Source organism: Vicia villosa, linkage group LG4, assembly GCF_029867415.1.
Source record: "Vicia villosa cultivar HV-30 ecotype Madison, WI linkage group LG4, Vvil1.0, whole genome shotgun sequence".
Lineage (NCBI taxonomy): Eukaryota > Viridiplantae > Streptophyta > Magnoliopsida > Fabales > Fabaceae > Vicia > Vicia villosa.
Genome location: NC_081183.1, coordinates 118,789,915 through 118,803,081, shown reverse-complemented (window position 1 = coordinate 118,803,081; position 13,167 = coordinate 118,789,915). Strand labels below are relative to the sequence as shown.

Below are 13,167 nucleotides of genomic sequence, written 5' to 3'. Positions count from 1 at the left end.
TTTAATGTTCACTTTTATCTTAAAATTGATTTGTTCCATCTTAATATATATAAATGGAAGGTTGTCATGATGGCAACCCTAGCCACGTGTCATCATGATAGCCATTCTTAGCAAAAATCCTAATGTGTTATTTACTAATTTGACCCTACACCTAATATATTATTTACTAATTTGGCCCTACATTAAAAATAAATAATAATAATAATAATTATTATTATTATTATAATAATAATAATATAATATTTCAGCACTACTATTAATAATAATCATATAAATAATAATATAATATATATTAATACTATCCAGATAACAATATAAGAAATAATTTTATTTATAAATATTATAATTTTTTGTATATTATACAATAGCCGAAAATAAAAAATATAAATACAATTTTAATAAATGTATAATAATATCATAACAATCAACATATTAAAAATAATATTAATAAAATAATAATAAAAATAATAAAAATAATAAACCACCAATAATAATAATAATATTAATAATAATAATAATAAACTAGCCAGATAACACTATTAAAAATAATATTATTAAACCACCAATAATAATAATAACAATAATATTAATATTAATAAATTATCCAGATAACACTATTAGAAATAATATTATTTATAAATATTATAATTTTTTGTATATTATACAATAGCCGAAAATAAAAATAAAAATACAATTTTAATAAATATTTATATTAAAATATTTAAATAAGTATAAATAATTTTCAATAGAGAAGAAATATAAAAATCTAAATAAAATTTTAATATATATTTATCATTTCTAAAATATAAGTTGAACAATCTCTCTCTTCTTCAATTTATATTTAAATTTAAATAAGAAATTTAAATTATAAGTTAAATATTAAAAGTTAATATTATATATTTTAAAATATAACTAAATATGTATAATAATATGACTTTTTGTATCAAAAAATAATGTTAACATTGCATTTATTAAAAATTAGTTTTAGTGTAATGTCTTTTGATATATCATTTTTCACTCAAAATAAAAAATAAATTTTTTAAAAATTAATTAAAGTTTCTAATAACCGTTTTTACAAATAATTTTGAAAAAGAAGCAATTTAAAATTTTATATAAGTAATATATAATAATTTTATTCTTACTCTATTTATTTTGTAGCAAATTGTATTTTAGTATTAATTTTTAATTTATTTAATTTTTTCATTTTTATTTTTTAATGTTATCTTCATTATATTGTATAGCAATTACAGTTTAATTTTAGTACAACTATCAGTTACAAATTTTAATTATATTCTTTTTAATTATTATAAAAATTAATGTTTATAAAAGGAAGAGTTTTATAAAACGGTTAATTCAATGAAAATTAATTACAATGTAATGTCTTATGATATATCATTTTTCATTCTAAATAAAAAAAATTAATCTATTTTTTTTTAATTTTATTTACATTGTTATTATATTATTTTATTCTTGATATCCACCAACAATATTTGTTTTGATTACTATCATTGAAGTTTCTAATAATCATTTTACAAATACTTTTAAAAAATGAAGCAATTTAAAATTTATATAAAGTAATATATAATAATTTTATTCTTACTCTATTTTTTTGTAGTAAATTATATTTTAGTAGTAATTATTAATTTATATAATTTTTTGTTTTTATATTTTAATGTTATCATAATTATATTGTATATCAGTTACGATTTATTTTAAGTACAACTATCCGTTACAATTTTCTAATTATTGTAAAAGTTAATATTTATAAAAGAAAGAGTTTAACGGTTAATTCTAATTATTTGAATTTATAAAATTTTCTTTATAAATTCAATCAAAATATATGTGATGTTTTTTTTCCTTCCATAATATCATTTTGTTATTTTTAAATTGTCAATTTGTCTCACTTTCTATCTTAAATAGATAAACTCCTTTTGCTGTCTTCATGACACGTATATTTTAGAACATGCATAAAATAAAAAAGCATGAGATGAATGGGCAAACTATTCAACACCCATTAAAAAACAAAATTGTTTTTTCTATCTTTATCTAATCATGAAAGATTTCATTTTTTTACAACAATTCAAATCAATTTCATATCCATATTTTTCTCTATAAATTTTAATTTTATTGTTTTGATCATATTCCAATTCATTTTATAAATATTAATTTGATCATGTTTAAATTCATTTCATACTTATATTCATATTATCTAATATAATTTTTAATTGTTATTTTGCAGCTTTTGCAATTTGAATAAGAGTCCAATAGACTTCAATTTCTACAAAGAACGATCTTAGAATGAAGATCAAAATATAAGTCTCTTACTCTTACAATCATTTGGAGCATCACAATTTTAGAAATTGAGTTCAGATATTTTTTTTATATTAATTTTTATTTATTTTTGTGGGTTTAATTTCCTTCCTCTTTCTTCACAAGTCTAAAATAACTATTTTCTTTTATTTCTTTTTTTAATATAAATTCTAATTATTATTTTAATCATATTTTGTACTCATAATTATTTTGATATAGATTGTTTATTGTCTTTGTAATAAAGATTCACATAAATTTACATGTCTAGCAGTTTTATAGTTTATGGTCTCTACGGATAACAATCTTAAAATGAAGATTGAAATATACACTGTCATTGCTTTCGTCTAGATCTAATCATACCAATTAAATTATTTTTATTAATTAATTTCCTTCTTTCATTTATGATATCTTTCGAATATGACCATATAAATAATATTTAATTTTCACTTAATTGTTATAAACATCCTTTTAAAAAAAATTTCAATAAATTGATTTATTATTCTATATTTTATTCTGCTGCATAAAAAAAACTACAATTATGAGGAGATGTGTCAGTTGAGAAATATAGAATATGAAAATAATAAAGATTTTAACATTCAGGGAGTTGGTAGTGACAAAAATAAATGAGATAGCCGCGCATTGCGCGGGTCACAATCTAGTTAAGGTAATTCAGATGATAACTATACAAGAACATTAGATGCTGAAATGCATATTTAAACTCGTAACATCTCATTTGTTCGCTTTTAAAATAATGAATTGCAATCACAAAACTACTTGATAAGAAAAATTGAATCAAAACGCACTAAAATAATCATAAGTTTGACTTAAAAAAGTAAAATGAAGGGAATATAATAAATATGATAAAAACGAGTTGTCAAATTCTCATATTTGGTGTGTTGCATGAAACCTCAACAAGTTAAAAGGGAATGAATATTTTTCCCTCTAGAGAATCAAGAATCAGTTGGTGAAATAATGCAAGTTGGAATTTAAGCCTTTGACATTTTTCAACTTATAAATACATTGACAAACATGAATCCCAAGAGCATAGAAAATCAAATATGAAATGTGATAGTTAGAATTAATGCTCAATAGTCTTGCATGAAGAGGCAGAGAGAGTATATTTGAGCCAGGATGACTTGCCGGCATCTACTGCAGTTCTAAGTTCTAAGGGTGTTGCTGGTGAGGAATCTAGGCTCATATTTGCTCTCTTTCCACTCATATGAGACTCATTCAAGAGCTTCAAATAAATAGGAGAGAAAGAAGAACCTCAACTACACTTGAATGTCTCATTTCTTGGTTTCCTATCCCATTTTTACTCTCTTTTCAATCATGATTCGTCAGAAAGTTTCAAATTAGATATTGAATATATGTTAAAAATTGTCATGTTTGCTTGAGGAATGCATGTAAGTGGGATAAGAACACGTACAACTCAAGGATTTGGATCTTGAATAGTACATTTAGGCGTGTATATATTGTTTGCAAACTTTGATTGAGGTGAGAAACTATAAACAAACATTTTGATGACTACAAGTAATTTGGTAAGTGGTGGTGGTTTTTGTTAGAGTAAGTTGCAGACCCGGCGCCCGGCGCTGCACAAGTGCATGCTGCATGTGCTAAGCCACAAATTTTAGGGGTTCAATTTTTCTTTTCAAAAATAGATAAAAAATATTAAAAACATAAAATTTATAATTTAAATAATATTTTGAATTTTTTAGTGTTTTGTTTGGTTAATATACAATTGTATTTTAGATGTATTATTTTTAATCATTAAAGTTAATTTTGTTTTAAAAAAAATTTTAGGTTCATTTCTTAAATTAAAAGAGGACCCTGAATTGATTAGGCCGGTCCTGATAAGTTGTTTCCTATAACAATTGAACCGGTTTCTATCAATTCAATAATATTCTCTAAATAGAATTCTAGTGCGTTCTTGTTGTAAGGGTTGCACCCCTAGTGCGATTTCTTATATTCCATTGCTTATTAAAAAAAAGAATTCTCTCTCTTTTCTTTTTGTAGAATATTCTAGGCAATAGAATCTTCTCTCCCCCTACAAATTTTTAATATGGTATCCGTTGAGCAAGTGACTATAAATATAAAAGGGAGGGAGTAAATTGTGTTATTTAAAAATTGAGATTATTTGAAAAATTTATATCTTGCGAACGACACATGTTTGCTCAATACAGATAAAAACAACAGAGAATAAAAGAAGAGATTTTCGTTCAGAAACTTATTGTATTTTTGAATGAAGAGAAACCTCTTTTATATATATATATATATATAAAAAAATTTTTTGGCTCAAACTAGAAAAAGATCCATGGACCTTTTTATTGACTTAATCGATTAACCCTATGATCTAATCGATTAAGAGTTTAAAAAAGACAGCAATGGTTAAATGTTTTAATTGATTCAAAGTATTTCTAATCGATTAAGATGTTGTTTACATTGATCTAATCGATTAGACCCTATACTTAATCGAATATACAATGTAAAAAATTTCCCATTTGACAATTATATATTTTTATCAATTCCGTACAAGTCTAGAAAGATTTTCAATAAGTTTTTATAAAAGAGGGGGTTTTAAAATTTTTTCCACGTGTGTTTGTGATTGCCATAGTATATCAGTACTTACTCTTGAGCTTTTACATTTTAACTGGTCACTCAGACACACGCTAAGCGCATGACCTTATCTTACAAGTTTTTACGCTTCCTCTTTTTCGTAGTGTTCAAGCATCAAGTTCCTTTGCTAGATTCATTATTAATTTAGTCTTCATCTGAAACTTACTTCTAATTGATGATGCTTGATATAGCTTCTTTGACATATATCATCATTAGAGATTGTTGGACAGAAGAAGTTGTCATAATCAAAATCGTCATGGTTGTATAATGGTTGCCAGTAGTTGTACCTACAATCACATATTTCAAAAATATCATGAGCGTATTAGCCATATCCATGACTTTTAATTATGTTTCCAAACTCTCATATACACGACAAGATGGGTCTACCACAAAGAAAATCTTTAGAACCTACGATCAATACATCTCTACGCTACTAATATTCTTCAACCTCTTTTTTTGTAAAAAAAAAAAATTTCAATAAATAGCGCTTTTCTATGAAACGCTACTAATACTTCAACTTTATTTTTGTAAAAAAATAGTTTTAATTAAATAGCGTTTTTCTATGCAACGCTAATAATAAAATAAAAAAAATTAAAAAGGGCACTTTTTAGTTTTGGCGCATAACATTGGGGGAAATTTTCATGTTGCCTCCAAAAACCTTATCCCCAAACTCTTCGATCCGCTAAACTTTTCATATTGCTCCAAAAACCTTATCTTCAAACCCTTCTCTCACGTCGATTTTCAATTTTCTGCCAAGCCATCGAACCCTATTCACACCGTCAAACACTCTTTCCAATTGTCAAACCCTATTCACGCCGTCAAACACTCTTTCCAATCGTCAAACCCAGTCGCACACACCACCAGAAGGAGGATCAAGCTACGAGAGACCGTACCGGAGTTGAAGTCTTCGTCGAAATCTTTGAAGGTAGGTTACGAATTCTTTTTTATTTTGAGCTTTTTTTCTCTTGCAATCATGTTTGGTTTTGTTTGAATCGGAAAGTATATTTGGTGAGGAGTTTTTAGAGCATCTACGTGTAGAGAATATAAAAGAGATTCTTGATCACAACTGGTTAAGTGCCTCTACTATCACTGTATTTGCCAGGTACCTATATTATTACAAATGTTCTCTAATCTGACAAATATATTAATACCAATTGTTGTCGTTCATTTCTAGGTATTTGTATGACAAGTTTATTAGTCCAAATGGATTAATAAATAAGTTCTCCTTCATATCCCCACATGTATCACGGTAGGATAATATAGGAAATGCTGTAGCAAAAATACTCTTGAAAGATGAGGAGCACTTCAAGGATAAAATGATTCTTGCACCTTGCAATCTAGGGTGAGAATTCTATTCAAAATGTTATTAAATTTACGAGAACAAACTATATATTCAATGTAAATTTTTATTGCAATATTCAAATGTTGGGTACAGAAAACATTGGGTGTTACTTGTCATCAATCTCGATGCTGAGGTGATATATTACATGGACCCGTTGAATGGTGAGCCAACAAAATATCAAAATTTAAAAACCAAGTTTGAGAAGTGAGTATAGACTCTTTTAGTTTAACATTTATATAAGTATTCTTAGTTATAATAATTACTTATTTGAAGTTAATTTCATTTTGTTAGTGCGTTGCAAATTTATCGTGCTAATAGTAATTCTAAAGTGCCTAAAGTCTCCAAGTCAAAGAAAATTTCATGGTCAAAAATTCGGGTATGTCCAAATTAATGTTATTTTTAAACAACTATGTAGAGTAAAAGTAATATATGAAATGTTTTTTTTTGCAGTGTCCCCGTCAAATTAATAGCATTGACTGTGGATATTTTGTGAAGCGATTTATGAAAGAGGTCATCATGGAAAATGAAATTATGATCCCCGTAAATGTACGTGATTTTAGTTGTTATTAATTTGTAAATTAATGTGATTAAATTCTAATAAAATTGTTGATGTTTTTATATTTGAAGTACTTTCCTGACCACAAATGCCGTACCTACTCTAACGATAAGTTAACTGAGGTCAAGGAGGATTGGGCTACCTATATGGTGGATGATGTGTTCGGTGAGTTTTTTAAAGCCTACAATTAATATTTCCTAAAATATTTACAGAATGTTACGGAAGATAAGTATAGAGTGTTGTATTCAAATGTGAGATTTACAGTTTAAAAACATGTTGAAATATAACTTACTTATTTATTGCATTATCCTTATTAATTTTAATATTAGTACTGTCATTCCAGGAAGTGAAATATTATATCTCCTTTTATGCATGACAAGGGCAATTATATTGTTGGCATAATACATGACATACATACATTTGATACCTCACTTAGTTTATATTTTCATGATAAGGCTGTAATATATGACATACATACATTTGATATTAAACTTTATATTGTTATTTATATGAATATATATATTTAGGTTTTGGTTTTTTGATTATTGCACAAAACATAATTAATATTCTTTCTATGATACAGGAAAACAAGAAGCAATTATTTTGCCTAGCTAGCAAAGTGATTCGATGTCTGGATTCGGAAGTGCTTTGTTTCACGAAGGGATTACTACTTGATGTTGTTTTGTTGTCATTTCTTGATTTTTTAGATGTTTTTTCTTTAGTGTAGAATATGTTGTACTTTTTGTTTGGAATTTAGTTTGATGCACTTGGACCAACTTGTGGCAAAAGTTTTAGCTTAATTTCATTGAGATCAATGTTGAATCTGGTTTGTTATATCATTTAACACTATTATGTAGTGTGGATTGATCTATATACATAGATACAGTTCCTTCCATATTTATTAATTAATTATATGGCAATGGTAGATATGGTTTCACAAATTTGTTCTTGAATAAGTGGTTATATTTTATTTTCAAATATTTTAGTTGATTAATCATTGTTTTAATGAATTCTTATGTCATAAAATGCAAATACCATATAAATAGACCAAAAGAATGATTTTGTAAAAAAAAACAGTTGTGCTAGAATAGCGCTTTTTATAGGAAGTGCTATTAATGAGACATGCTATAATAGCACTTTTATGGAAAAGCACTATCAAAATTGTGCCTTATAATAGCAGTTTGGCCGGAAGTGCTATCAAAATCAAAGCAGAAGACAAATTATAAAGCGCTAAATGTCTATTTTTGTAGCGCTTTTGAAAGAATGCTATTAAATACTGATACTATAATAGCGCTTTTAAAAAAACGCTATTAATTATCGTTACTATAACGCTTTTAAACTGCTATTAAATAGAAATATTTATAATATCGGCCTGGTCAGTAGCGCTATCAAAAACAAAAAAAAACGCTATTAAATAGCTTTTTTATAGTAGTGCTATTAAGTTTGATGATTCAAAAGAATCAGCAAGTTGAAAGAATCATAAGGGTTCACAAGCTTCCACCACAACTTACGAATTATACTATTCCACCTTGATACCTCATTATTGAGAATCACACATTTGATACTGAAAATCACGCGTACTTGACGTGGCAGCATGATGATTTTTTTTCATGAGGCTTGTCACAATGCTCTCCAGTTCAATTCTTCCTTTCATTGATTGTTTTGTTTAAGAACACGAGGTATGAATCACAATTTATCGGTTTCAAGAAACTAAAATCTAACCAAAGTCGTGTAAATTGTGTTATGAACTGAAAACGATTGACAAAGAAGAAAAATCTCGATCTCAATATCTAGGTGGAATGATTCCAAACTTAGACTTTTTTATAAGCAATGGAATTCTATAATAATAAGAACATAAGGGGTGTTCAATCATGAATAATACAAATGGGGGAATTCGATGATTCCAAAGGAATTTGACACCATAAATAAAAATTACAATTGACGGTAAACTTGAAACCTATAATGTTCCAAAGCCAAGAGAGCAATTTAATTTTATGCACGACATCTCCCACAATAAAAATACCGGAGTTCAACAATATTTCTTTACGCATACACCATAATGCCCAACAGGTATGGTGTATGCGTAAAGAAATATTGTTTAACTCCGGTAATTTTAATGTGGGATTATTTCTTTAAATAAAAGAACATACTTCTTCGCTTTTTAATATCATTGATGGGACAAACAATACAGGATATGCTTCAAATCCAAGTTATTGCAGTTTATTTTTTATTTCATTATAAGTGTAAACAAAATGATTTATTCCTTTAGTTTACGTAATAATCGAGTGATAAAATAATCAGATTTTATTTTAAAAGCACTCGTTAAAAAGATTTCACCCTAATCTTACCTTATATGTAGCCTCCTCACATTCGTATGCATAATTCTTTTTGGGTGGATTACAAGACATAAAAAATCTTCAATGTTATTCTATCTTGAACAAAATTTTTTTCCATCTCTTGCAATCTATCTCACATAATGGTGTTGATATTGTTGTTATATTTTTGGAATAACCTTCCATTGTTGCCAATCAAAGAAAACAACACTTATTTTCCTAGGTTAACAACATTGAGAAATTTATTCCTAAAAATGGTATAAATTGTATAAAAAAAATGGTGTTTGTTAAAGGGAAATATGACATGTTACTTTCAATTTTTTATCATTCACCATTTTTTGCTTGAACCCTATTACCTTGGTTTTTTACTAAAACCAAGGGGTTACCTTATTCAATTTAATTTTTTTATTAAAAAAGAAAATACTTTTTCCTTCAATTTTTTAAAAACACTGAGGGGTTTTGTTACACAGTCACAATAACTAACCTCTACCCTACATTCATAGAGGAACAATGCTCAAGATATTTTCAAGTCATCAATCCACAACAAACTATCTACATTTACCACTATATATCTTTCTCGTGAAAGCATTTGTCATGAAAACATTTGCTCAAGATAATGAAATTTTGGAATTTAAAGAAGCTTGGAAAAGTTCTCTATGTTGAATATCAAGTGCAGAAAAAATATTTTCCCATGTTTGGAACAAATAACTCCTTATAAGTTGGATGCATTCAATCCTTAGAAGTTGGAACAACAACGACTATGACGAAACTGTATTTGTTGTAATAATGTATTTTAATATTCTATGCAAACAATGTAACGTTAAAAAAAGCTTATTCACCGCAGTTTTCTACTGAAATTGAGGGGAAAATATTTTTTAATTACCTTGATTTTTGACAAAACCGAGAGTATAATTTTGACATGATTATTGAAGATATTGATTACCGTCCTTAACATGGTGAGTGTAAACAATTTATTTATTAGTATTTTGTGTAAATAATATAACGAGTTTAAAAAACATCAATCTATGATGAGTTAGTTTTGAAAATTATTAAAGTCAGATGCTGGGGTTTGAACTCATGTACAGATAACGTTACCCCACGATTTTCTAAACACCGAAAAAAATTTTTGATAATTTTTCATGACGACTTTCTTTACCTCGCTTTTATAGCTGAGATTAAATGCATTTCGCGTCCAAGGCTTAACGTGTTTTTTTAGTAGTGATTATTCAGCTTAACATGTTTGTAATCTATATCTAAAATATGCTTTTGATTAACCTTACATGTTTTTTTCATAAGCAAGGAATTATATATAAAGGAGAACTAGGGGTTCTCAAACCCGATTACAATAGACAACGGGAAACCCCGATAAAAAAGAAAATTACAAACCAATTACCCTTACGAAAGGAACAACAATGGGTCCTTACTAAAATCGTAAAAATTGTAATTTGAATTAGTAATATTCCCACAAAAAGACCATCTCCACACTGTTAGTTTTATGTTCCAAACAATATTGTTGACGCTCCAACCATCATTCCGGAAACACACTCCGTTTCTAGCTAACCAAAGACACCACGTAACCGCTAACCAAACCACACCGAATTTACACCTCTTAACTTTCTTGAATTTAAATAAGGAGTGCCACTCCATAAAACTTGGTAAACACTCTTCCTCCACCCTATCTCCTATACCAACCCAAGAAGCTATTTCATTCTAAATCCTTTTTACCACCCAACAAACAAAAAAAGTATGCCTACACTTTTCTAAGTCGACACCACAAAAAGAGCAAAATAAATTATCTAAAGAAAGAGAGATACCTCTATGCAACAACAAATCCTTAATAGGAAGCCTATTGTGAAAAAGTCTCCATCCGAATGCTTTGATTTTGAAAGGCACCTCCAATTTCCACAAAAGCCCAAAAGCTTCGTCACTTTTGTTAGGAGAACCGAAGGGAGTGAATCTCTTCAAAAGATAAGAATAACAAGAAGCCACCAAAAAATCCATCTCCTTATTGTTGAACCACTCCACTCCATCTCTCCCCTCATTCCGCCCTTCTGAACCATCCAAAAGATTCCTCAACGCCACCACACTATCCGAAGGAATAATCCCCTCCAAACCGAAATCACCCCATATCTACCCTTCATTACCCCAACCGCCCATTGCCGCCACGGAAAATTCTTCAATTTAGACGCCTCAAAAAGACCCGGAAAAAGGACTTTCAAGGAGACTCCTCCCAACCACTTAGCATGCCAAAAAGGAGTATTAAAACCATTATTGACGGAGAACCTACTACAATCAACAATCGGATCAGGATAAAAATCATTAGAAATTTTTAAAAGGTCCCTCCACCAAAAAGAGCAACGAGAAGGAGGAGATGACCCCTTATCCCCGCTCAACATCTTATGAGACAAGTCACCATAACGAGCTTTCAAAATACTATGCCAAAGTGATTCGGTGCCTTGAAGAATCTTCCATCTCCATTTGTTAAGAAGGGCCAAATTAAACAAAGCAATATTTTTAACACCCAAACCCCCCTTATCAAAAGAAAGATTGACATCCCTCCATTTCACCCAATGGATTTTCCTATTATTCTCCACTCCCCCCCATAGAAAGTTACTCTGAATGGTGTTAAGCTTTTTTACCACTTTCGGAGGCATTTGTAAAAGGACATAGTGAAGATAGATAAACAACTAAGAACGGACTTAAGAAGAGTCATTCTACCTCCCAAATTTAGAAAGCGATTAGTCCACCCCTCCAAATGATTCTTCATATTCACCACAAGAGGACTCCAAGTAGATTCCTTCCTTGGATTAAAGCCAATAGGAATACCGAGAAAGTAAAAATTGATCTCTTCCAACTTGCAAGAAAGAACATGAGAAGCCGCTTCCAAGAAATGAACATTAGAATTAATCCCAATTAGCTTTCTCTTTTGGTAATTAATTCCGAGGCCCGAAACCACTTCAAAAGCACAAAGCACCACCTTAATCGCCCAAATTTGCTTCCAACTACCTTCGCCCACTAGAAGAGTATCATCCGCAAATTGGAGAATATCCACCCCACAAGATCTCTTAATATCAAACCTTTGAAAATCCCCAACTTCAATAGATCTTGTCACCAAGCCTGATAATCCTTCAGCCACCAAAACAAAAAGAAAAGGAGAGAGAGGATCGCCTTGCCTCAAACCCCTTGAAACCATAAAATCCTTAGTAGGACTCCCATTAACAAGAATCGACATGTTGCTATTAAACACCAATAACTCCATCCACTTCAACCACCTTTGACCAAATCCCATTCTTTTCATCATGTACCTTAAGAAATTCCAACTTACTTTGTCATACACTTTCTCAAAGTCAACTTTAAAAAGAATGCATTTACTACCTTCTTTTCTAGAAAAATCGACCACTTCATTCGCCACCAAAACACCGTTTAACTATTGCCTACCGGGAACGAACACACTTTGGCAATTAGAAATGATCGAAAACAACACCTTTTTTAGTCTCCCCTCCAAGAGCTTTGTAACCACTTTATACATGCAACCAACCAAACAAATGGGTCGATAGTCACCCAAAGATACCTGATTGGATTTCTTCGGAATCAAAGTAAAAAAAGAAGAGGTGATCACCTTCGAAACAGAGTTCCCGTCAAAGAAATACTCGAAATGGCGAATAAAATCTTCTTTAATAAAAAACCAACATTTCTTTATGAAAAGAAAGGAATAGCCATCCGGACCCGGAATTTTGTCTCCGCCACACTCCCACACCGCCTCTTTAATTTCGGCTTCTAAGAAAGGCTTCTCAAGATCCGTCGCTTCCAAACCATTGATAGAATTAAATGGGATACCATCCAAAATCGGCCGAGTCTCTTTCGTTTCTATAAATTTGTTCTCGAAAAAATTAAACACCGCCTCTTTGACATCTTCTACCGAACCCGCTACACCTTCCGGAGTAATAATGGGTCCTAAATGATTTATCCTTCTCCTTTGTTTCATCATCTTGTGAAAAAAACCGCTATTTGAA

General features: G+C 29.2%; 2 protein-coding genes across 3 annotated transcripts; one reads left to right on the top strand and one right to left on the bottom strand.

The window, feature by feature from the left end:
- The first annotated feature begins 6,207 nt into the window (after positions 1-6,207).
- Positions 6,208-7,589, top strand: LOC131599545 (uncharacterized). 2 transcript variants are annotated; one of them, XM_058871863.1, is made up of 5 exons: positions 6,208-6,265; positions 6,557-6,641; positions 6,716-6,811; positions 6,893-6,986; positions 7,405-7,589. In XM_058871863.1, the coding sequence occupies exons 1-5, from the start codon at positions 6,240-6,242 to the stop codon at positions 7,434-7,436; spliced, it is 333 nt and encodes a 110-aa protein (XP_058727846.1). In that variant the 5' UTR covers positions 6,208-6,239; the 3' UTR covers positions 7,437-7,589. The 2 variants fall into 2 exon arrangements, with proteins under 2 accessions (XP_058727846.1, XP_058727845.1); XM_058871862.1 differs by lacking the exon at positions 6,208-6,265 and adding an exon at positions 6,279-6,469.
- Positions 7,590-11,789: 4,200 nt separating this feature from the next.
- LOC131597738 (uncharacterized) lies at positions 11,790-12,443 on the bottom strand. Its single transcript, XM_058870414.1, has one exon. It carries the CDS (start codon positions 12,441-12,443, stop codon positions 11,790-11,792), a length of 654 nt encoding a protein of 217 aa, XP_058726397.1.
- Positions 12,444-13,167: the final 724 nt, after the last annotated feature.